This window comes from Vulpes lagopus, chromosome 2, assembly GCF_018345385.1.
Source record: "Vulpes lagopus strain Blue_001 chromosome 2, ASM1834538v1, whole genome shotgun sequence".
NCBI classification, from domain to species: Eukaryota; Metazoa; Chordata; class Mammalia; order Carnivora; family Canidae; genus Vulpes; species Vulpes lagopus.
The window spans coordinates 99,447,514-99,473,828 of NC_054825.1; the positions used below are offsets into that span (position 1 = coordinate 99,447,514).

General features: G+C 40.7%; 1 protein-coding gene across 6 annotated transcripts in view; it reads left to right on the forward strand.

Annotated features, from left to right (window-relative positions):
* The window catches only part of ESR1 (estrogen receptor 1), a 382,657-nt gene that overhangs the window by 327,939 nt on the left and 28,403 nt on the right, over nucleotides 1-26,315 (forward strand). For all 6 annotated transcript variants that reach the window (XM_041742947.1, XM_041742948.1, XM_041742946.1 and 3 more), the window contains one exon: nucleotides 14,785-14,918. In XM_041742947.1, the coding sequence (XP_041598881.1) occupies nucleotides 14,785-14,918 (134 nt within the window). The remainder of the gene's footprint in view (nucleotides 1-14,784; nucleotides 14,919-26,315) is intronic.

The following is a 26,315-nucleotide window of genomic DNA, read 5'->3' on the forward strand; positions in this document are numbered from 1 at the left end:
GTGAATAATAAGTATATCAATTATCTGTACCCTGTCACCAGGGTTGAAGGTAGGCTCCCAACCATGTTTGCAAAGCTGGAGCCCACCTCAGGGACTGGCATAAAGAGGGAGGAGGAGGGAGTGAGAGTCCTCCAAGTCCTGTGTTGGGGCATGGGTAGGGGGCATGGATATGGCCTTCATTCTGGAAGGGGTTGGGTATGGAGTTAGGTGTGTGTGTGTAGCTTAGTAACTATTAGTAGCCACTTCTACACTTCCATCATCAGCGAGTTAATACCTCAGCAAGGCAACTGTGAAGGAGAATGACTTTTTCCTTGAGATAAAAATATCCTGAGGACACTGTGAGGAAAATACTTACCCCTTTCTTTGATTACAATGAGCATGTCTTCTTTACGCTAAACGGATCTTGTTGGCTTTTCCCTCATTTTCAATGGAAGTCCATTTACTGGACACTGATGTTGTGTCAAATGGTTGTGTGTCAAATGAAAACAGCAACAGTGACAAAGCTAAATATGAATTTAAGCTAGGAAAGGCAGAGAGCTAAAAACTTTCTTTTAAGAGTCACATTTCCTAACTTCTTCAACAAGGTCTGCTTCACTTGAAATGTGGCTTCTGAGAACTTTACATTTCTAGAATGCTGCTAAATTGCTCCGTGCATTGATTCTTCAAACACTCAGTGAAGATAGCCCTGGCTTTCGGTCTCATAGCAACTCTTCTCAAGAAAATGGACCCAAATTCATTTCCTCTTGAAGTCCAATCCTTCTCTGAGTCATATACAACATGGTTTTTAGCTCCCTTTCTCAGAATCACTCCAAGAGGATGATCTTCTGGCCATGTTCCTAAGATTTGCCTTATTGATTGTCATTTTATTCCATTTTCTCCCATAATTCTCTACCTAAACAGTACCCTTTTTAAGAGAATTGACATATTTTGCTAGTTATTATCATGTTTTTAGCTCTATATCCTTGACATATAGCCTGTGATAGTTAAAGTTCACTAACATATAAAGCACCGAGTTTGGCCCAACTCCACAAGGTTCACATTGACAGGTACACAAAGGGAAGGCTGGGAATGAGAGAGGAAAGCTCTCTTCCCAGTGAATTTGCTGGGCCCTATTCTTGTAGCCTTCAGATCATTGCACTTGTTCAGAATAGTTATACAAGGAAAAGACCTCATACTTGGGAGGTCTTTGAAGAGTCTGAAACAAATGAGCCCTGGGAAATTTTTTTAAAAAGATATTTTGTCAATTCTTTATCAACTGTTCAATATTGTGCTTTGTTATAACAACAGAAGCATTGGTCTCAGTGTTTGTAAGGGTCTACAATCCAGTTATTTGGTTTCTTTTCTACTTAAGGAGATGCCACCCCCTGGAAACTACCACCAGCAGCATCATAAATTGGAAACTCCCTTTCCAGAGTATATTCTCTGTAGCTCCTACTTCCTCTCCCCTTATTCCTATTGGACTGATTTTTTTTTATCTTTGACACTTAATACCTCCTATTCTTTGATTACAGTCTTCTGATTTCATTTTCCTCCTGGTCTATCCTAAACCTCATTATGAATAACTGCAAAACTACCCTCCAGAATCTCTGCCCCCTCCACTTTTCTCCATGCTTCCAGAGTCGGTCTTCTTACTTTGAACCCCATCCACCATATGCATGCTTCCCTTTCATCCCCAGGCTACTCAACAGTGCTAGAAAAAGCCAAGATGCCATCATGATTGGGACTCAATCCATGCTTATCTTCCTTGACTTCTCTAACCTACTATGCAGAGATTATTTGGTACTTCCTGACACCTTCCTCCCTGGTTCTTTTTCATCTTCCCCAATAGTCCTCTTATGTGTCTTGCACAGACTCATCTTCTTTTATTTATTATAAATAAGTAAATAGATAGATAGATAGATAGATAGATGATAGACTTTTAAAAATTTTATTCATTTGAGAGAGACAGAAAAAGTGCAAGCAAGAGGAGAAAGAGAGGGAGAGGGAGAAGCTGACTCCTTGTTGAGCAGGGAGGCTGATGTAGGGCTCTGTCCCAGGACTTAGAGATTATGACCCAAGCCAAAGGCAGACATTCAACCATCTATGTCACCCAGGCACCCCTCATCTTCCTTTTAGGCAATATCCCCCCACCATGCCATCTGCTCTTCTCTCTCCCCACTCAGACACCCTCCAGTGGCAGCTCCCAGAGCTGAATCTCCAGACTTAAAGGTTTTTCTGAGCTCCAGGTCTCTGAGATCTATTAGGGTGGCCTCTCCCACATATGGCTTCCTGTTTCTTACTATCATAGCACCTAGTTTTTTCCTCCCTTTGTACCACTAATTAAAATTTTATTGAATTGCTCCTTTTTTCTTCTTTTTCTTTTTAACTGTCTGCCTCCCAAGTAGACTATAAGTTCTTTTGAGGCAGGCACATTCCTGTCTTGCTCATTATTATGTTCTTACTACCCAACATGGGCATGTAGTTGGTACTCGATAAATTCATTGAATGTAGAACAACGTACACAGCAGGTATGAGCAAAGCATGGCCTATGGGCCAAATCTACTCTGCTACTATTTGTAAATAAGTTTTATTGGGACAGAGTCTTGCTCATTAGTTGTATATTGTCTATGGCTGCTTTCACCATAAAAAATATTGAGTCAATGCAACAGAGACTATACTGCCCATAAAATCTAAAATATTTACCCTCTGGTCTTAAACATTAAGCATCTGCTGGTCACTAATATAAGGGATACTCTCAGAGCACAAAGGAAGAGTGTATAACACAGCAAAGAATGGTAGACTGTCAGGGAAGTCTTCCCAGAAGAGGAGATACCTATCTGAGCCTTGAAAGATGAGAAAGAGATATCCAAGGACAAAAAGGGGTGAGGTGAGGATAACAATCAAAATATCACAAGCAAATGCTTTGGATCATCTGCACATGACCTGCAGCATGAATTGCAAGGCAGGCAGTAAGAAATGGACTTGAGAAGACTGGACAATGGTAAGAAATCCAAGGACTTTTTTTTTTTAAGATTTTGTTTATTCAGAAAGAGAGAGAGAGCATGAGTAAGTGGGGGCGGGGACAGAGGGAGAGGGAGAGAGAGAAAACCTCAAGCAGACTTTGCACTGAACGAGGAGCCCAACTTCGGGCTTGATCTCACGACCCTGAGTTCATGACCTGAGCCAAAACCAAGAGTTGTACTCTTAACTGTCTGAACCATCCAGGAGCCACTCCAAGGGCATTCTTAAGCTTCACCCAACCCCAGGGCCCTCACAGCATTGACACTTTCCTCTCATGTCCCAAAGTGTCCAACCTCAATCTACCTTCTCTATTTTCTGCAACTAATATCACTTCTTATTTACTAAACAATTTGAAGTAGTATTATTTCTAACCATAACTGCAGAATTTCTCTGTTTTCACATTATTTCTTCTCTTGTTCTTTCTTCAGTTAAAAAAAAAAACACATTCCTTCTCCTGCAATGATCTTAAGTCTGCACTCCTTCATTTTCCATGTCTCTCTCCTTCCATCTCTGCCACCTATCCTATGGCATGCCTTCTCCTGGCCACCTTGAAACTTTCAACATTGTAGTCTCTCTTGTCCTGCCACTTCTGTGCCCACTTCTTTTGACTGGTTCAACTTTGGCTCCCAGCCAGAGATGTTTCACTCCTATTCCTACCTCTGCTTCTTTCTTCTGTCTCTCCAGCTGTCTATCTGTATTTCTCTCTCTCTCTCTCTCTCTCTCTCTCTCTCCTTTCTGTGATGAGCTCACTCCCTTTCCCAGTTTTATTATTTAAAAAAATTTTTTGGATTTATTTATTATTTGATGGGGGGGAAGGGGCAGAAGGGGAGGGAGAGAATCCATAAGCAGACTTCCTGCTGAGCATGGAACCTGATGTAAAGCTCAATCCCAGGACCTAAGATCATGACCTGAGCTGAAATCAAGAGTTGGATGCTTAACTAACTGAGCCACCCAAGTACCACCCCTTTTCCAGTTTTAACCATCTCTATTCAGATACCTCAAAAATCTCTATTTCCAGACATTTTTTTCCTAAAGATTTTATTTATTCATGAGACACACACACACACACACACACACACACACAGAGAGAGACAGAGAGAGAGAGAGAGGGACAGAGACACAGGCAGAGGGAGAACCAGGCCCCATGCAGGGAGCCCGAGTGGGACTTGATCCTGGGTCTCCAGGATCACACCCTGGGCTGAAGGCGGCGCCAAACCGCTGAGCCAACCGGGGCTGCCCTTTTCAGACATTTTCATGCTCTGTTTGGGGCAGTGTAAATTAGCACAACTTTTTTGGAAGGCATTTTGGCAATATTTGTTAGAATTGTATTTTTTTTACTGCTTGACTCTGATATTACAATTATCAGTTTTTTCTATACACTTTGGCAAGTGTGGAACCTATGTGTGCAAGCATGATAATTGCACATTGTTATTGTTTATTGTAGCTAAAAATGAAGAACAATATAAATGCCCATCAGTAGGGAAGCACTTAAATTAATATGAATATAGTAAAATACTAGGCACTCATTTAAAAGGTGAGATACATTTTGATGTGTTGTTTTGTAGATGCCCACTATTAGAAGTGGAAAAAACTAGTCCAAATTCACATATTTAATCCTGGCCTCTTTCCCAAGTTCCATACATACATTTTCAGTTTTCTGCATGTCATCTCTACTTAGATAGTCTTAAGAAATTTTAAATTCAATATTTTTTTTCTTCTACTGGCATATGACAAATCCTTGGAATTTCTTTATTTCTGCTAATTTTTCTATTTCTTTCATCATCTTTCCAGTCATTCTGGCATACAATTTCAAAGATGCCTTTAAATTCCTCTTTTCTTTGCCCAACGCTGTAGATCAGTCACCCAAATATGTTGATTTTTTCTTTGCAGAAGTTTTCCCAAAATATCCCTTCTTTATCCTCGTAACCGTGGTCACAGTCTTGTGCCTTCCCTTCCTTCCTTACGCCTGCAGTCTCTTTCCAGACTCTCCTCTCTGCCTTACCCTCCTCTGCACACTGAAGCCAAATTAAATATAACAAAGCACTTATTTGATCATGTCATCCGCTGATAAGCTTTCATGGTCTTTCCTTACATAGTATCTTTTAAGCCTTTTATTAACCATTCCACATGCTGACTAAGTGCTTTCTAAATCTCTCTCCTTACAAACACCAAACTCTACCAGCTGGATTCCTCATCATTCCGTCATCACTTCCACCTATCAAATTTTACTGATAGCATTTAATCTGCGTGGAATGTTCTTTCTCCTATTCGATCTATCCATGGAGACCTACATCAAATGCCATATACTCCTTGACATTTTTCCTAATCATGCCAGTTGGAAGTGATTAAAATCTATAAAGCAAGTTTCCAGAAAATACATTTCTTATATCCTTGTGATCAGTCAGTAGCCATGTTTACAGAAGTTTATCTTTGTATCCTAAGTGTGCCTGTGTGTCAGTGTGACAGGAGTGAGTTGGGGCAGGTAGTAATCAGACTCATCCATCTATTTTATGTTATGGGGTTCAGGCTAGTGGTTACCACAGATATCCATAAATTTTCAGCTGTCAACACATGAAAATTCATTTCTTACTCAGGTCATTGTCCAGTATAGGCATCCTGGGGGGTTATCTTCTCATTCAGAGACCAAGATCCTTCTAACATTTGGTTCTGCCTTCTACTAAGTCCTGGAAATGCTCTTCATTTGGGAAGTAGATGAGGAAGAGGACTGGAAAAGGCACACCGGTTTCTTTCCTATTTCACCACAAAAGTGATGTCAGTCACTTCCACTCACTTTTCACTGGGCAAAATCTAGCCACATGGCCACTCTTAACTGCAAGGGATGCTGGGAGATGTGATTAGGAGGAAATACAGCAGAAAAAGGAAATGTGTCTTGGTGAATATAACAATATAGCAGTCTTTGTCAGTCTTTACTTCTGGTTACCAAATAGCCATTCCTCCCACACACGGAACACACATTGCTTCTCCCCTAGGGAAACAGGGCAAAGCTCTAGCCATGACTGTGCCCAGCTCCAAGGCCATTCATTGAAAGATTTCTCACTGACATGAAGTCCACTCCATCGAGCATGGATGTGACTCCTCCTGGTTTGACAGCCTCACCCCACAAATACACTTAATATCTGGTATTGGGATAAGGGAAAAAACTGCAGTAAAAACTCCCCCTGAGAAAAAAAGGGAGGAGGGAGTAGTCAATGTCACTCTTGTGCAGAAGTTGTGATGTTCTATTGGGCATAAAGAAGAGGCTTCTATGGGGAGGAGCCTGAAAGTTCTTTGATTAGCCCCTGAATCTGTTCTCTAGAAAAAAGGAGCTTTCCACTGTTTTCCATGTAGTCTGGCTTCACCCTCTGGGAGGCTCTTTCTTTCCATTATTCTTCTTGGCCATATCTGAAGTGAGTGGTGAGAAGCTGGTCCTTCAGGTGAGCTAACCAGTGTTCTCAGCGCTTCCTGCTAGTGCACATCCTGTGCTTGCCTCAGCCCTTTCCCCAACAACTTGTCACAAAAAGAACATTTCAGGGACCTAAACAGGGCAGAATCAGAGTCCAAAAGGATCCTGGGCCCCTGAATGAGAAAGTCGCCTTACCACGAAGATGCCTACATTGGGCAGTGATGAAGAAAGAAAGAACTTGGAGCACCTGGGTGGCTCATTTGGTTGAGCATCTGCCTTTGGCTCAGGTCATGGTCCCAAGGTCCTGAAATTGAGCCCCATGTTGGGCTCCCTCTCCCCCCAACTTGTGCTGTCTCTCACTCTCTCTCAGATAGATAAATAAATATTTTTAAAATTAAAAAAAAAGAAAAAAAAGAAATTACTCTTGAATTTCTGAACTGAAATGTTAGGATTGGAGGCGGGAAACTCAGAGGCTTTTTAGAGGGGGAAGAGGTGGAGAGGAGTGGGGAGGGGCTGCGGGAGAGAGAGCGAGAATCTCAAGTGACTCTGCACTGAGCATGGTGCCTGACGTAGGGCTCGATCTCATAACCCTGAGATCATTGACCTGAGCTGAAATCAAGAGCCAGAAGCTTAACCAACTGAGCCACCCAGGTGTTCCAAGGCTTTTGTTTTTTAGTTCAGGCTTGTGATTTTTTTTGGCAGTACAACTGTCTCAAAAAAAAAAAAAAAAAAAAAGTAGGCTTCTATTCTATTTGCTCGTCGGTTCTATTTGCTTGTAACTGCAACCGAAGTGCTTTCCCAGTCTCCGTCCTCAAGACTGCTGCTCCTATTTGCTTCTTTCTCCTTTGGCCCCTCCCTCTAGATTTACTGGTGACTCCGTGAGGCTTTTTAAAACAGTGTGTTTGGATGGGGAGGTAACACCCTGTAAGTGTCCCCCTTACCCACCTGAAGTGCTCTGAACACTGAGTTACTTTGTAACCTGAGAAACCTTCTAGATCTTTCCTCATGCACTTAGGTGGCACCTAAGGATCATTCGATCTTTGCCTGAGCTCACCTCTTTGTAACACTTACTAAGGCAGCTGTCGAGTCACCACACACCGTCACTCTGACTCTCTCCACCCACTTCCCCAGGTACGTGGTCTGCCTTCCAAGTTATTTCAGAGCACAATTTAATCAGATATTTTTGCCATTACCAGATAATGTTGTGACAGAGTCCTCTGGCTTGCTCTATCTGTTTCTTGCTATTTGGCACTGGGGAGCAAATAGTTTTTATGGCACTGACCCACTTCCAGTATGGTTTCTTTGTTGATCCACGTAGGCAAATGGCTGGCTCAAACAGCTGTTACATCCCAATGGATTAATTATTTCTTATTCAACTTAACAGTCCACGGTGGGTGATTCTCTCTATACACTCACTCAGGCACACAGTTTAAGTAATTGGTTCAAGGTCACACAATTGATAACTAGATGCACCAGGATTTGAACCCAGGCAGTCAGACACCAAAATCTTAACCACTTTCATTAGCTTTGAGATACAGCCATTCAAATTTTACATCTTTCAAGATGTATTGCTTATAATTTGCCACTTTTGGCATTTTGTTCCACATGCCAATGAGTTGTATATGTAAACCTCTTGATCATACAAATATATATGGAGTCACAGGATTTCAGAGCATGTATTGAGAGCTTTTGTAGCATCAAAGATACAGAAACTCTTTACATACAACCAAACCTGCCACTGTTGATTTTAAACAGCATCTTAATTTATAGTCTTTTTCTACCCCTAATTGCACTTTCTTTGCAGGACAACTAAATTAAATGTCTTACATTGCTCTCCTGGGTTTTCTGTTTCCATCTGTCAATGTCTTTTCATCCAGAGAGGTGATGGGGTAACTACATTTTGTAAGATTATTTTTGAAGATGTACAAGTGAAGGTTTGATCTGCCTACCAACATTAGGACCCTTTATCTCTCATGTGAAGGACTAAGTACCTAAAAGCTTTCATTTCTACAGAGGAGACACTTCCAGAACATGCCATGAGCAAGTGTTCTTTCAAGTTCTCTTCCTTCTCCCACTACTTAAATGCAAGTGGACTGTATATGAAGAGGGCAAGGAGCAGAACAAGGTTTCTTCATGTGGGGACTCTGAGGTGCTCTGAACGTGGACTGATGCAGTGGGTAGAGGAGCTCATTGTCACAAGCTGTCACATCTCACGATGGGGGGCATGGCTGGTCTGCTTGGTAAACTGCTTCTGGTCTGTGACTATGCTTCCTCTAAAATTAAATTTTGGTCTTTATACCCTACATGTTTCTCTACCTCAGGAGCACCTCATGGATTTAGCCTAATTTTGTCTTATTTTGATAACTTTACTTCCAGATTCTTAGTAATCACCCATTTCTGGTGCTGTTGATTCATGCAGTTAAATGCTCTAGGCTGATTGGGTTCTTGAGGTTAGTAGAGAAATGCTGTCCATTTCAGCAGGACTTTGAAAATTAAGCCCTGACCCCAGCATGTTAATGACTTTAGTGGACAGTAAAGGATCCTTTGTGTTAGGCAGGTGACAAGTGTCTGTCTACCCTTTGGAGTCCACATAGGTTTGTACCTGATCTGAGGGTGACACATTATCCATTCACTAGCTCACATCGCCAGCCTTTTCACCTATGTGAACAACACTGGTGGGAAACCCACACATGCCACACAACCAGGCAGTTATTTCCAAGAGAGCAACTTTCTAGTGATTCACCAGAAACATCTTCAGAGTCACATATTTTTATTTTATTTTATCTTTTCATTTCATTTCATTTTACTTTATTTTCTATTTTGAGACGGAGGGGGGAGGAGTAGAGGGAGAGGGAGAGATAATCTTAAGCGGGTTCCACACCCAGCGTAGAGTGGGACTCAGGGGCTCCATCTCACAACCCTGATCACTACCTGAGCCGAAACCAAGAGTCAGACTCTTCACCGACTGAGTCACCCAGGCCCCTCAAAGCACATATTTTTAATTTATTACACAAATAGTGGATTGGCTGAAGTGTTTAGAACAAGTGAGTTTTTCCCATTGAAAGGACAGTGAGTTTAGTCTTATAGAGACATCAGTGTGAAGTTCTTCAGGACTCTCACAGCACTGCTTAGACTATTGCAACTTCACTGGAATTAATGTCCCCCAGGGGCCCTCAAAGTTGAGGAGCACTTGTTTGCATGGGAGGTAAGCCCCAGGATCTTCTTATCATAATGTCTCAATGACTTATATTTGATGTCTGCTCCCTTCTCCTCCTCTAAAGGGACACACCCACACACTCACCCTCGCCCTCACACATTCACACACATGCACACACTCACCCTCACACTCATGCACATGCACACACTCGTATGCACTCACGCAACACTCATAGACACTCACCCTCACACACTCATGCACAGACTCATAGACACTCACACACGCACATGCACACACTCACCCTCACACACCATGCACATGCACATGCTCATACATACTCACCCTCACACACTCATGTACGTGCACACATGCATACACATTCACCTTCACACTCCCACTCACACACACCCTCACAGACTTCCACTCACACACACTCACACATACCCTCACACATTCTCACATACTCCCGCTCGTAGCACTCTCGTACAGTCACCCTCACACGGTCATGCACATTCACACACCCTCACACACTCCCACTCGCCCTCCCACTCACACACACACTCACGGACACTCCTACTCCCACACCACGAGTTGAGAGCTCTGGCTGGGCGCCCTTGCTGGGGCTCCAGCTCTGGCCCCTACTGGGTGCTGAGGAGCACGTGTGTCTCGTGCTTGGGTGACAACTGCTGATACGAAACGACACAGATGTCCTACGTCCAGGGAGAAGAAGCTGAGAGGGATACACTTCTCATGGGAAAATGTGGGGACTGCTGAGAAGGTGCGAGCAGAAAGGAGAATTGTTAAGGCTCCACTTTCTTGATTACTGAGCTGAACTTTTGCTCACAGCAGGTGAACACAGGCTCCCTCCCACACTGAGATTTCCTCCCCTGCCGGCCTGCAGTCTGTTACGTAAACAGAGACTTTCTACTGAGAAAGGAACATTTCTCTATTTTGGCTATGGGTTGTTATTTTTAAAGCTTCCTCCTCCAAACATTTTCCCCTGTCCTTGTTTATTTTTTCACTAGAAAGAAAATGTGCTCCTTTAAAAAAAAATTTGAGTTCAGGACAAGAAACACTCCCTTGTAGTGTGCTGTCCCTGCTTACGGCCAAGTCACCCTTCGGCGTGACCACCGTCTCATCCCCTTGTTGGGCAATGTAGCTTTTAAAGATCCCCCTCCACTTCCATAGAGCTTCCGTGAGCCTGGGTGCCACAGTCGAAGCAGAGGGCTCTGTGGCAGTTGTTTTCTGGATACTTTAGAGAAAAAGGCCAACCTCTCCCTGAACATCTATGTCTCTATTTACCCACCTATCTCATAGTAATTGTTAATATAGCTGCTACGGTGTACTGCGTATCATTCTAAACACTTTACATAAAACCTCATTTACCTTTATCTGAGAAGACTATGGCAATCGCTTCAGTGTAGATGTGGGTCAGATGTGGAGAGGCTGACATTAGTTGTAAGGCTTTCTTTCTATACTTTTCTATACTTTCTATACATCTCTGGAGGAATGTAGCTCATAGCCTTGCACCTGCCTTTTCTCTGTGTCTGTCTTGCCTCTGTTTTGGATCTCTTTATGAACAAAGCCCGCGTCTTTCTTCTCCGTACCCTAATGTCTAGCCCAAAGCTTGGTATATAATGGGCAAGTATGAATTAAAATAGGGCAAGAAGGGAAAAAAAAGAAAATTTTGTTGGAATTCTTTCCTGGAAAGTAGGTAATATGGTTTGACTTTCCAGTTTTGGGTCCTAATCCCCTCATTTGGACAATGACAAAAATAATATTACCTTAGAGGGCAATTGTAAGAAAGAAAGGGATTCATTGAAAGCACTTAGCATATTTGAAATATGGAATTTTCCATCAGAGTGGAAAAGATGGTTTACTCCACAAGTGGTGTTAAAATGACCTAGCTGCTTGGGACAAATACTAATGCTGAGTTCTATCCCACATGTCATTCACACAGAATAAATCCTGAACAGTGGGTGCATAGCTTTGGGAATATACTAAAATCCGTTGACTTGTCCACTCAAAATGAGTGAATGATATGATATGTGACTATGTTTCAATACAGTTGTTACAAAAAATAAATCTCAGAAGATGAAAGATTTAAGCATAAAAACATGGAACCATACTAGAGGGAAACATAAGATGATTTTATGTATGTTACTGGAAGGGAAATGACCTTTTCAAGTAAGATATACTATTCTAAACAACACAGTTGGCCAATCGATAATGTAATAATTAAATATTTTGTAGAAGAAAACACCAGAAAAAAAAGAAAAACATGACAAACCAGTAGAAAAGCATTGAATGCATGTAGATCAAAGGGCTAACTACTACAATATATAAAAAGCAGTTAAGAATCAATGTGAAAATGCTAATAACCCAACAGCAAAGGATAAGAACAGGTCTCTTAGAGAAAGAGCTTATACCAATATATTCTTCTACCAAAAGCCTATTAGTACAAACTCTTTGGAAGCAGTATTTGAAGTATTTATCAATATTAAAAATGCGTAAGTCCTCTGATCTAGCAATTCTACCTCTAGAAATTTTTTATAGCTATTTATACATCTATCTAAAGACCTAAACATAAGAATAGTTATTGCATGAAATATTTGTAACAGCAAATACTTGAAGTCAAACAAAGTGTCAGCTGAAAAAGAAGTGGTTAAAAAAATTTTAGCAATTTGTTCAGTGCAAAACTTATGCTGTTGGAAAGTTATGCAGCTGTTAAAAACAGCTGATGAAGAACTCCAAAATACATTAATTAAAAATAAAACAAAATCCTGGACAATGTGCTTACTGTTCATGTTTTAAATTATTATATTTTTCACAAATATATGTTTGCACATACATAGGATATTTTAAATTCTTCTTGCCCCCCTCGAAGACAACATGCCCCCAATTCAGCTTGTGAACAGAAAGATCAATGAATTTCTTTCACATGTATTATCCCATTTAACTTCTGCAACAACCCTATGGAAAAGATACCAATATTTCTTTTTTGAATATTACATATTATGAACCTTCGGGTTTGCTTATTTAGTAGTTGCAACTACCAATGTTAAATTCTTGATGCCAGGGCCCTGTTGCACAGGGAAAAAGGCTAAATTTTTTATAATATAGGACATCCTTTATCACCTAACCTTTTCTTCCTTTCCCAGATTAATCTCTTATCTCTTTCGTACATCTAGCACACTGCTCCATGTTCCTTCACTCTGCTCTTCCTTCCCGTGTTTAAGACTCTCTTCCAGTGATGCTTTCACACTCCTGCTCCATGAAAACCTGCATTTCTTCAACTGTCAACTCAAATGCCACCTACTAGGCAAATCCTTACCTGTCATCTTTGGCAGCGTAAATGGCTCCAGCCCAGCCACCGTCCCTTGCTAGAGTTCCTCCTGTATTTCAAAAGCACTTTATAAAGTCTGTTGGAGCTGATTATATTATTTCAAGGTTTTGAGCATATTTAGAGTAGAGGCTCTGTTTTTATTCCCATAACTACCAGAGTGCCTAGAATATAGTAGCAGAATAACACACACTTAGAATAATCATTTATCTGAATCTTAATCATTTTTATTAGGTTGAAGAACTCTATATTTTTTTAAAGTTCTTATTTTAATTCCACTTAGCATACAGTGTTATATTAGTTTCAGGTGTACAAGATAGTGATTCAACAATTCCATACACCACCCGGTGCTCATCACATCAAGTGCCCTCCTTAATTCCCATCACCAGTTTCCCCCAATCCACCACCCACCTCTCTGCTGGAAGCCATATCTGTTCTCAGTAGTCAAGTGTCTGTTTCTTGGTTTGTCTCTCTTTTTTCCCCTTTGCTCATTTGTTTTTTTTCTTAATGTATTAATGGAATAATATGGTATTTGTCTTTCTCTGGCTGAGAAAAACATTTAGCATTACATTCTTTAGCTCTATCCATGTTGTTGCAGATGACTAAATTCCATTTTTTTTATGGCTGAATAATACTCCATTGTATAACTGTACCACATCTTCTTTATCCATTCATCAATCAATGGAGGACACTTAAGACCCTTCTATATCTTGGCTATTATAAAAAATGCTGCTCTAAATATAGGGGTGCATGTATCCCTTTGAATACGTGTTTTTTACTTCTTTGGGTAAATACTCAGTAGTGCAATTACTGGTACATAGGGTAGTTCTATTTTTAACGTTTTGAAGAACCTCCATATTATTTCCACAGTGGCTGCACCAGCTTATACCCCCACCAAGAGTTCACAAGTGTTCCTTTTATTCCATATCCTTGCCAACACCTATTGTTGTGTTGTTGATTTTAGCCATTCCAACAGGGATGAAGTAATACCTCATTATGGTTTTGATTTGCATTTCCCTGATGATCTGTGATGTTGAGCATCTTTTCATGTGTCTGTTGGCTGGCTATATGACTTCTCTGGAGAAACATCTGCTGATGTCTTCTACCCATTTTTTAATTGGGTTATTTGTTTTTTGGTTGTTGAGTCTGATAAGTTCTTTATATATTTTGAATACTAACCTTTTATTGGATATGTCATTTGCAAATATCTTCACCCATTCAGTAGGTTGTCTTTTAGTTTTGTTGATCATTTCCTTTATTGTGCAGAAGCTTTTTATTTTGATGTAGTTCCAATAGTTTATTTTTGCTTTTGTTTCCCTTGCCTCAGAGGACCTATCTAGAAAAAAGTTGCTAGGCTGATGTCAGAAAAATTACTGCCTGTGTTCACTTTGAAGAACTAGGTATTTAACATGGCAGATTTAGGGATTGGACAATATGTCTCTTCTAAGAATTTGAAATGAAATGTTTTATTGATGGAAAAACTTTTTTTTTGTTTCATTTTGCCTTCCAGAATCCAAATGAATGTTCATGTTCCATGAAAAAAATGGGCTACAGTTTTTTTTGTTACAGATTAGGAGCCAGTAGATTTTTATGAATGTGAACATTATCAGGGTCTGGAACCTTTCTGTTCTTTATTTTTTTTTAAAGATTCATTTATTTGAGAGAGAGAGAGAGCAGGGAGAGGGGCAGAGGGAAAGAGAGAATTTCAGACAGCCTGCTGAGTGTAGAGCCTGACTAGGAGCTCCCTCCCAGGACCCTGAGATCATGAGCTGAGCCAAAATCTGGAGTCGGACACTAAACCAACTAAGCCACCCAGGCACCCCAACTTTTCTGTACTTTAATACTGTTTTTTTTTTCTTTTTATCTTCTATGTTTTCATAGGAACCAGGGAAAATGTGTAGAGGGCATGGTGGAGATCTTTGACATGTTGCTGGCTACGTCATCTCGATTTCGTATGATGAATCTCCAGGGCGAGGAGTTTGTGTGCCTCAAATCCATCATTTTGCTTAATTCTGGTGAGTTGATAACATGGAGGAATTTAATGATGGGTTACTGGAAGAAAGATTTATTTGTATTTCAGCCAGATACATACAAGCTATTACAAGGGCATAATCATAAATTGAAAGAAACAACTGATGCACATTTAAATTAGCCTATTGTCATTGTAGATGGCTTATCGAGGTAGAACCTACAGTGGTCAGATGTGATAAATGAAGAACAAAAATTGGACACTGAGTCCAATGGCTTTTTTGTTGAAATATTTGCATCCCTTTATAGATATTTGGAATGTTTGATTTGATTTATTTATTTTGAGCTGCATAGTTTTACTAAAGTGGTACAGGTGTATAGGCATATATCTTTTGATAGTTGTAGATATCAGAAAGTAAGTAGACCAAGTGGCCAATAATATCAAGCTCCAGATCATAAAGAAAAAGGCTTGAGACTGACCATGTCTCTGGTCAAAATGGATTAGGTGACAAATATAATTGGCTCAGAGACAGAAACACCTGATCCTAAAATTGAGACACATAGAGTGCAGGCCCAGCTGAAAAAGAAGTTTTCATTAGGTCTCTGATGACTAATTCAACTGTGCCCTCCTATTGATTCATTTGAGAAAGCTTAGCTGAGCATGGCATCTGGTTAGGGGTTTGTTTTATTTTGTTTGCAGTAAGGTCGGCTATTGTGTAGAGTTTCTCTAGGTCACCCAGATGGAAACCATGGCTCAGCCTGAATTAGCACCGCCGTGTTCCTCCTGGCCCTCGGTATTTGGATCTGAGCACTAGATCTCCAGTCTGTGGGACCTGAAGTTCAACAACAGGGTGCCAGCCACACAATAGATGCCTGTAGCCTGGACCTTTACCCCCATCCATGGCCCTCCTTCATGCCTCGGACCTCATTCTCACATAGAAACCCTAGCTATTTTAAAGCCCTGGGCCTGATTTAGAATCAGATACAGTCTTGAATTTCCCAATAGCTGAACTAGAGTTTGTATCAATCCCATGCAGGGAAAATCGGCACTTTCTTCTCTTTTCAGATGTTTTGTCTCTTCCTGATGAACACCAACCCCTGCGCACCTCCCCTACCTGTTTTCAGCTTCCCTTCCACACCAGTGCTAATAACCTACATCGCTTCATGGTTAGAAAGCAATCATTCTCACTTATCAAGTGATAAATGGAAATCTGTACTATTCCACTAGGCAAGGACTGAATTACAGAATGAAGTTACCTGAAAAATGATGTGACCCACACCAAGGAAGTGATTACCACTGCATTCAAGTTTTCTGGTTCTACTCACATGCATTGTGCTTTTCATTTCAGTCATTTGTCCGGTACATTGAAGGGTTCAGATCCCACAATGGCTCTTTATTGGACGAGAGTTCTGGGAGCAGTGCCACTCGGCTGCGCGGCGCCAGGTCCTGAACCTGTTCCTTCTTCAGTGGAGGGCTGGCACATGCTGACAGCTTTCATATGGGCAATCTGTTAACTTCAGGGAAGGCAGGCCTATCAGGTGCTGGGACTTTCTTTCCACTTTTACTGCGAAATAATACTCCAGACAGGAAGCGAAAATTACCCGGAGTTATATAATCAAGCACAAGTAGATGCTCTGATCTTGGTAACCAGAAATAGCCCCTCCACATCTGTGTAGCCTCCTTCTCCTTTATTGTTCTGTTCCTCTGACAGGATAGGATTTTTAAAATATTATATAAAAAAGGGCAACACTTTTTGCCATCAACATACTGGATTTGTAGACCCAAGTTTTTTAAATCCTGGAGGAAAAAAATTCAGCCCTCATAAGAAAGTCTTTTGTTAAAAGAGTGGCCCCAGGAGCACCTGGGTGGCTCAGTGGTTGAGGTAGAGGTTGAGCCTTTGGCTCAGGTCTGATCCTGGGATCCTGGGATCGAGTCTCGCATCGGTCTCCCCCCTCCGGCAGGGAGCCTGCTTCTCCCTCTGCCTATGTCTCTGCCTCTCTCTGTGTGTGTCTCTCATGAATAAATAAAATCTTAAAAAAAAAAAACAAAAAACTAAAGACTGGCTCCAGAATCTCAACACATATTTCCCACTGCGGGATTTGGACCTCCACCTGATTCCTCCTCACATGGGTTAAATTTTCCTACTCTGTGTTCTTCTGCATCTTTCTCAGGATCCTCTGTGAGATTCCTTGCACTTAAGGGTTGGAACACTGTTTTGGAAACACAAGGCACTGTATTCTGACAGAGTTTACAGTTGTCCCTCTTATGAGAGAGATATCAGTGTGGCAACATGGCTTTTCTGTCAAGGACGGCACTGCTGGCTCACAAACAGTAACAAAACAGAATCTGTCTCCTAACCTGTAAAAAGTGAAAGCACTCTTCAATCCAGAAGTGAGCTATGTTTGGAAAGGCAGGTCTGCTGCTGAGCACAGCTCGTAGTGTCTCATATTGTTCCTGAAAAACAGAATCAGAGAGAACCAGACTGAAGCACAATGGTATGGTATTGGGAGATTTTCAGAGTAAAAAAGCAGTCAGTCCTGGGGTGACCACAGTCCTAACAATCTTTGCCCACAACTGGAAGTATGGATTTTTCTAAGAACCCAACCAATTCATGACTCCCATCCAAGGCAATTTTTCACCTGTTGTGAGATAAAGAACAAAGTGATGGTCATTCCAGGAATCTCTGGCAGAGGCCAAGCTGGAAAGGATTCAGGGAGCCTGAGCTGGAAGATGCTTTTCTGATTCCTGGGAGACATAACCTCAGTGTATGGAGTAACTTTGGGTTGTGCTCTGTGCCCCTGTCACCAAAGTCTGAGGGGGTGTGTTTATGTTGCCTTGACTTCGAGGCAGAGGCACAAGGGTAGTTGAAAGGTTGTTCTGTGGGCTACAGGAATGACTTTCTGCAAGTCTCATGAGGGTCTCCCAAATGCCAAGATTTCCATGGGAAGCCCCCATCACAGCTGTTTGGGAATGGGGAGATAGTCATTATGATTTATGCCTCATGAAGAATAATTCATTACATTGCTTCCAAAAGCCTGGAATCATTCATAGTACAAACACTATTTTTCCACTCTCCACTAAAGGACAGAGGCATTCCTGGTTAATCCAGAGATGCTTTAGCAAAATCAATGCCATCTTCAAGGTATTCTGAGAACTAGCTGGACAGAACTCAAGCAAAGGAAATGTGAGCAGAGCAGATGAGCTCAGGGCAGAAGGCCAAGAGGGAACCATGACAGGAGGCAAGGCCAGTGCTGCAGAAGGGGACCAGGGGACCAGGAAGGAGTTATCTGTGCCTGTTTACCATATTCCCTCGGTGTGCTTTCAGTCCTTCTTGATAATTCCAGTATTTCTAATTCTTCCAGGTCCCACTCTGACCTCATCTCATTAAAGAAATCTTGCTACCACTCAAGTCCACAATGAGCTTTCCTTTACTAGACTATTTTAGTTCTGAAAGCCAGTACTGGACAATCTAGCATTTGGTTAATTGGTTGACTGATTTAATTCGTTGTTCAATAATTCAGAAACTGTGCAAAAATAAATGACACAGTTTTTTGGTTTTCAGTTTTTTTATTTAACCTGGATGGATTCTTCATGCATGTATATCCTGATTTCCCTAGAAACTATTTAAACTTCTTTTTGACATTCCCCACATCTTTAACCTGTGAACTGTCAACAGGTACCACACCATTCAGTCCCTCAATATATATTTATTTGCTATACATGCCCAGGAGGTTGTGGAAAGTTCCCATTTGTCATATGGTCTTTCTACCATCATGAAATATATCATCCCTTTTTAGATCCGGCTAACATTAGACCTTTAAATGAGAAAAATAATGCCCATCTCCTTGGGTTACTGTGAGCTAAAGGGGAAATTGTATATAAAATGTCAAATCCAGTTTATGAAACACATAGGCCTTCAATCAATGACAGCTATCACCATCACTTGGGAAGCTCTGGTTCAAAGGGAGCCAGTCCAGGGGCACTTGGGTGGCTCAGTTGTTTAAGCTTCCGAGTCTTGGTTTTGGCTCAGGTCCTGATCTTAGGGTGATGAGATTGAGCCAGGCATTGGGCACCTTGCTGGGTGTGGAACCTGCTTAAGATTTTTCTCTCTCCCTCTGCCCCTGCCCCTCTACCCCCTGGCTCACATGTGCACATACTCACTCTCTTTCTCTTACTCACACCAATTTATTTATTTTAGAGATCTTACAACACTGAGACCATGACCTGAGCTGAAATCAAGAGTTGGATGCTCAAAAGACTGAACCACCTAGGCACCCCATATACCTTTAAAATATATATATATATATATATATATATATATATATATATATATATATATAATAAGTATTTTAGTTTTAAAGGTTTCCTGCTAGGCTCATAAAATACGCAGGGACTGAAGGATGATAATAACAATAGAGACTGTGACTCTTCCCCTGAGACTTGGTTAATTGTGCTGTTTAATTTTATTGAGAGAAATTTTACAGCAAGATTGATCCTGTGGATAATTATCGAACCTTAATATTGGCCGACCCTCATGAAAACACTGTGGTGAGCAGCAGACAAATCCCAGTGTGCTCACCCATCCATTCACTGTGCTCATTTTCATCCCCTCCCTTCCAACATGAGAGTTTCACAAGCCTTGAGTCTGCTCCCATTTGGATCACTACCCTTTTAGTGAGTGTTTTTTAAGACTCAGAAAAATTCACACATCAAAGCTTAACATGGATAAATCTGCAATCTCTAATAAATGTTTGGTTTGGCCTTCAAAATTCAACTCAATAATTATTTCTGCCCCTTTTCTGAACCCATTACTGACCATAGTTCTTTACATTCCACAGTAATTCCAAAGAGTGTCACATCTCTTACTTCCTGGTGACTTTATCCCCCTGGCTCCCCGAAGAGCCCATCAGGCCCCAGGTCCCAGACCCCTGTGCCCCTGTCCCCTATTCAGCAGTAGAGCCATTTTTGTCTCCTGACTCACAAACAACTCCAGCCCCCCCCCCCCAAGTCTTCCTTCAGACAGCTGGATCCCTGCGTCCCTCCTGCAGTGTCTTTCTCTGTAGAAATGTTTTCTTTTGATTACTTGTTTGTCACAATGGCCTTCAGATAGCATTTCTCTTTCAACTGGTGGAGTAATTAAGAAGAGTGAAGGTAAAAAACTATAGGGTGAAAAGGAAAACAAAATACCAGAAAGAATTATGGCCACATTTCTCAAGTGCATACCCAGATGTTCATTTAGGGAAAAAAGGGATATGGAATGTCAAATGGATGCATATATATTACTCAGAAATGTAAAATTATTTTTATAAAGAATTTAAGCTGAGAAATAAGACAACCATTCAGAGTCCCTATATTTAGATGAAAGAACATTTTAAAAACATATTGACTGTTAACATTGAGGAGCATTAATTCTCAATAGTTGAAAGTCTCTGACAGGAACAGGGCTTGGAAATTGCAAATGGGCACATTGTCAGGTATGCCCGTTGTTGGCATGGTGGAGAAGAGTTGATTATATTATCTCTTGAGTTCTTTGTGATGCCAGGCTTTCTCCCAGGAAGCCTTCCTTTATGATTTTGAGATAAATGACACTTCATAGTTGTTAAGTGGCTCATTGTCTCCTTCTCTCTGGCTGACTGGATTCTATAGGCAGTGGCTTCAACTCTTTAGAGCCTTTTCCTGCTACAGACTTTTGATGTGACTTGAAACAAGCCTAATGTCTTCAATAATTTCCTGAAAATTTGGTGTGGCATGGATTTTGTCATTAGAGCGGCCTGTCATTCAAGAGAAGCAACTCTGCCACTTAATTTAGAGAATGTCGGGTGCCCTTTGATATGCTGTTTCCCTATGAAAGGAATTACTGTGTTCTTCTTAGCAGATAGATAATAAATAAATTCCTGCCAGGAAGTTCTGAGGCGGGGTTTCACCCCTGCCATTTGTGGTTAAAAAAATTGCATTCTTATGACCAAAATATCCTTCTTGTGAATGGAAGAGTCTCAGACCGCAGACCAAGTATATCAGGTCCTATATCTTGCACACACCTTTTGGAGCTTCTGTGGAACTGGAGAAACCAACCAAGTGCCTATAACCTGGGAAAGACTTGGGGAGTCCTAATGTGACCTCCTGGGATAGTAGAAATAATGCAGCAGCTCTTGGAAGACTAGAAATCCTTGCATTCTGATATTAGGAACGGTTTCCAATCATACTCAGAGCCTTGGGGAGGAACAGCTGCTTACCATTTTGTGCTCATTAAGGGGACCAGGAAAGGGGGAAGCTATCTCCCAGGTCCTTGATCCAACCACCCTTTGGATCAGGATCCAGACATGATGAAATCAGTATCCTTAAGTCTGACCCATTTAATTTTTTTTTAAATTTTTATTTATTTATGATAGTCACAGAGAGAGAGAGAGAGAGGCAGAGACACAGGCAGAGGGAGAAGCAGGCTCCATGCACCGGGAGCCCGACGTGGGATTCGATCCCGGGTCTCCAGGATCGCGCCCTGGGCCAAAGGCAGGCGCCAAACCACTGCGCCACCCAGGGATCCCAAGTCTGACCCATTTAAAAGAAAAAAGTATCACAGACTCCCCTAACACTGACTTAAATGTTCTTGTTCTTTGAATCATAATGCTGCTTAAATATGTATAACTATATTTATTATTTAAATAGACAACCAAGTATAAACTCTGTTTATAGCTCTTATATAAGGACAAAACCAAAACAATTTCACAAGTTAAATACAAACTAAAAGGTAAACTGATAATGTTTTTGTAGAAATTGAGTTGCTATTTCTAACATGCCTGGGGTAGACCCCTGGTCTGCTGGTCTACCAAGTGCTCTAGTGATGACTCAGTTTCCCCACCACTTGCCTATGTCCAGAATGATCACAAAACCTTTGCTCATGCAGCATGCTGTGACATCATATGGCTTTGGCAAGAACATATCAGTTACATATTTTGTTGGCTTCTGTATTTATTTATGAGATACTTATAATACAACTATTGGATTTGAGGCAATCATAAATACTGGTGGAAAACGTGTTACTTAGGAATCAAAGATGGTCTAGATTGGTGAGTATCAGTGCTCCACACATTTCAATCATCTGGGGGCCTTTAAAAAAATCTGTGTGGGAACCCACCTCCAGAGATTCTGATGGAATTGGTTCAGATGTAATTCAGCTTCAGAGCCTGAATATTAGTATTGATTAAAGCCCCCCACCAAGACTCCAATCTCACCAGGATGGAGAACCATTGATATAAGTGATGCAGAACATTCTGATATTAATGTCTAATGGTATTTCTTAGAATATCATTAAAATAAAAACACAAAACTATAAAACTCTAAGACAATATAAATATCTCTATGGATCAATTTTTAATTCTCAGGAATATGTGAAACCTTGTTTGAAAACTACCAGTGTAGAAGATGATGTTTTAGCTACATTAAAATAGTTCTCTAGTGTACTTTGAAACTAGCCATTCTGCAGACCCTGAGGGAGCAGCTGCTCATGCTCAGAACTATGCCAGCATTGGAAGCAAATAAATGATTGAGAGCTGGGGTCACAGATAATTAACTTGTTATTTGCATATCATGAGATAAGGGCTGTCATATAGTAAGCACATGACAGTAAGGTCCCTACATGAGGACTGATACGTCAGCTGAGCCTTGAGGTCGACCAGGACTTAGCTGGAGTGAGAAAAAAGGCCACCATTCATTCCTCTAACAGTGAGGATCTCCTCAAGCCACTGGGATTCTCTTCATAGGTTTCCTCAACTAGCAAAGAGAAAGAAGAATTCTAAACAGTCCTGCCAACCTTATGGGTTGTTATGATGGAGTAAGATAGCAGGATGATATAAGCTAATATCATCATTACAATTATAGTCCTTTTTTTTCCAAAGGGAAAATATTAAGCAATCGAATACCTACTAAGATTTTGGTGTCAAGATCACCCTGTTCTAATCAAAGGACTAGAAGTACACTTAAGGTCTATATTTGGAAGGGCCTTACGTGCCCTCCCTTTACTCTCATGCCCGGCATATTGACCTATAGTTTAAAAGTGTTCTGATACTTGAACTGAAGAAAACCACGAGAAAACAATAAAAACCCACTAATTTCTTGAGCTCACTAGTAAAATAAAATATTGTTTTTTTAATGGGTTTATCTTTCCCCACAAGCTATTCATTGAATAATTAAAAGCCATAATAGAACATGTATACTTCCTGAAAGATTTAAATGGAATGTCAAACTGTCCCGTCAGGATTAGTCTAAACTGAATTTAGTTGGAAGTCTTACTTCTGAGTGTTGCTTTTCACTCAGGGCCTCATGGCTTTCTGACTGCTTCTGTCATGGTAAAAGAAAGATGGAAAAAACAGACTTCCTGCTGCAAGTTCTGTCCTCCCCACCTCCTCCCATAGGGGTCCTGAGCACAGCCTCTCTCAATACCGCACTGAACTGAGTGACATCCATGGCTTTATAAGCTATCATTTGGTAGCTTCACTACCATTTATTGAGTAATTACTACTTTTCAGGCCAGTACTAAGTGATGGAAATGCAAAATTGCCTTTAGTTGCCTTATCTGTAGTAGTTTTTACCCAGTGGTTTATATGAGATGAGGCATAGGAACTACTCCCCGGTGTATAAGAGTGGTGACATCAAGGTTACCCAACGGGTAGTGATAGAAATAGTGGTGATTACTAAGGCAGTTCCTACCTCAAGGTCCTCATAGTCTAATAACAGAGACAGATATATTTAAAAAATATCTTTTCAAAAATAAAGTTGCAATTATAAATAAAGAAGTATGTTCACCTGAGACCATTTAAGAATATAAAATATATACCTAGAGAAGTTAACAACCCAAAGTTAGCCAACCATTTGGACTTTTTGATGTACGTCATTGCAGTCTAGTGTAAGGGTTAATGGACGAGTGTTGCTAACACCCTTTGTGCTTCTGTTTCCTGGTCCATGAAATGCAGATCATAATAGCACCTACCTGCTAATCCGAATTAGTTCTTCAAACAAAGTCTACTTAGGCTAACACTCCCACTTGTTTGAGATACTATTTTCTTCCTTTTCCCTACTGTGAATGTTTATAACCATATTTACATTTACGTATTTTAAGTGTTATACACATATACTTTCCATAAAAAGAATATTTTAAATGGCTGTATAATCATTGAGGCTATATGCTCATTAATTCAACAAACGTGATATTGTTAAGCATTTAAGTGTTTTCTTTTTTTTTTTTTTTGCATTATAAACTATGCGTGTTTTGCATTCTTTTCATTATCTCTTGCCCACATTTGTTTATGACTTTGGATGTTTGTAGTGGTTTGCTGGTGAAGGGATATAAAAAGGTTCTTGATCCGTGTTACCTACTGTTCCAGAAAGCTTTATCAAATTTCACTTTTGCATAAATGTAACCTTATCATGCAATTTGAGAGACAGAGGTGAGTGCAGACCGCTGGCCAGTTGGGAGAGAGAGACCGCTTCCTCCTGCCCAGCTACTGCCTTCTGCTGTGACGGACCCATAGTCAGCAACTTCTACATAGGTCAAATTATAAGTATCATGTCATGAACCTTCCAAGCTCACCTCATTTGAAGCAAATTATCATGTAGAGAATTTTGTTTTATTTTATTGTCTGTATGGGTGCTTGTTGGGCTAAGCTTCAGGTTTGTGACTTACACAGACTCTGGGCTGAGGAACTGGCCTTATTCCAAGCTCTTGGGGTGCACATGGGGCTGCCATTTCATGTCTGACCTTCTTCTCTTGGCTCCTTCACCACTGATTGCTTAAAGTGATATTTATAAGAGAAAGACACCAGGTCGAATGGCTGGAAGTGGACTTCTCTTCATTGGTTTCCTCAACTAGCAAAGAGAAAGAATTCTAAACTGTCCTGCCAACCTTATGGGTTTGTTATGACAGGACGAGATAGCTTAAAAATATAAGCTAATATCATCATCAATATTACAGTCTTTTTTTTTTTCTTTCCAAAGGGAAAATGTTAAGTAATCAAATAACCTACCAAGATTGAAAACTCATCCAGGGAAAGACAACCTGGTTCCTCCCATGGTTTCATTTGCTCTGGATTCTGAGGCTCTGTGACAGTGACATGACCTTTCTTGGTCCCTAATGAACTTGGAAGAAGCAGCTTACCATGTGAGCCCCCTATTGCTCCAACCATGCCATTCTTTGGTGATGGCTCAGAGTGCCCTGTCCAATGCCGCTGACACTCCAAGGATCAAGTGCAGGCCTGCTCCACACTCACAACTGGAAGCACACAGATGCTGGCCAAGCTGGTCCATCAAGAGCTCAGAACAATAGTCAACCCTGAGGATGGCTGATCAGGACTCTTAGGAAGGGACTGACAGGAGCATTTTATTCATTCTTTAAAATGGGTATCAACAGAGATGAATTAAACCCAGAAGGTAAAATTCATTTTCATCTTGAGAGGTGAAGTATCTCCTCTTTTCCTCGGCATAGCAAAAGTCACTCTTTTTTTTCCGACTTTTTAAAATTTAAATTCAATTAATGAACATATAGTTTATTATTAGTTTTCAGAGGTAGAGATCAGTGATTCATCAGTTACATATAACACCCAGTGCTCATTACATCACATGCCCTCCTTAATGCCCATCACCCAGTTACCCCATCTTCTCCCACAAATGTCACTCTTTGAGTGAGAGAATATAATCTTCATATCCAGTGAAAGCCAAACACTCAGTTCCTCCTAATAAAACCGTAGCACCACACTTTCTTTGCATTCCAACTTACAAGTACTCCGGGGACAAAAAGGGTTGCCAGTCTTTGAAGTTAATCTTCTTTTGTACTTAGACATGTTCAGGTTATCAATGACGTGTCAGAAGCATTTCCAGCTAAGAAAATTATTCTCAGAAGCTTTAGTGACACATATTAGTTTTATTTCTTGTCAAAATGACAAGCCTGAAGATTTCAGGCTTAGAGCTGATAGAAATATTATGAAAAGAGTAATAAGTAATATCCCTACAGCAAGCTCCTTAGTCCTTGGAATTTCCATTTCCCAGCTGTGTTTCTCTCTCATCAGTCCAGGCATTGACAAAGCTCATGAAATAATAGGAATAAATGGGACTTAGATTTTGTATTTTTAATAGCATTTTCCTCCACCGAATTATAAAAATCATACATGCCCAAGGCAGAGAACTTGGAAAATACAGAAAAACCACCAAGAAAAATAATCTCCTAAGGAATCATAATTTTGCTACACAAAAAGTATTTATTGTTAACATTCTGGTGAAAGTTCTTAATTAAAGAGACTCTTAGAAGATGTCTGTGCACATGGTGTGCCTTCGTTTCTCCACACCATCCTGCATAATTTGCAAAAGCTGAATTGTTCCTAGGTCATTCCAGGAAAATTCTTAGTGTTTTCAAATATCTCTAGAGGTGAGTCCGTTGGCAATCATTTCTAGTTTCTCA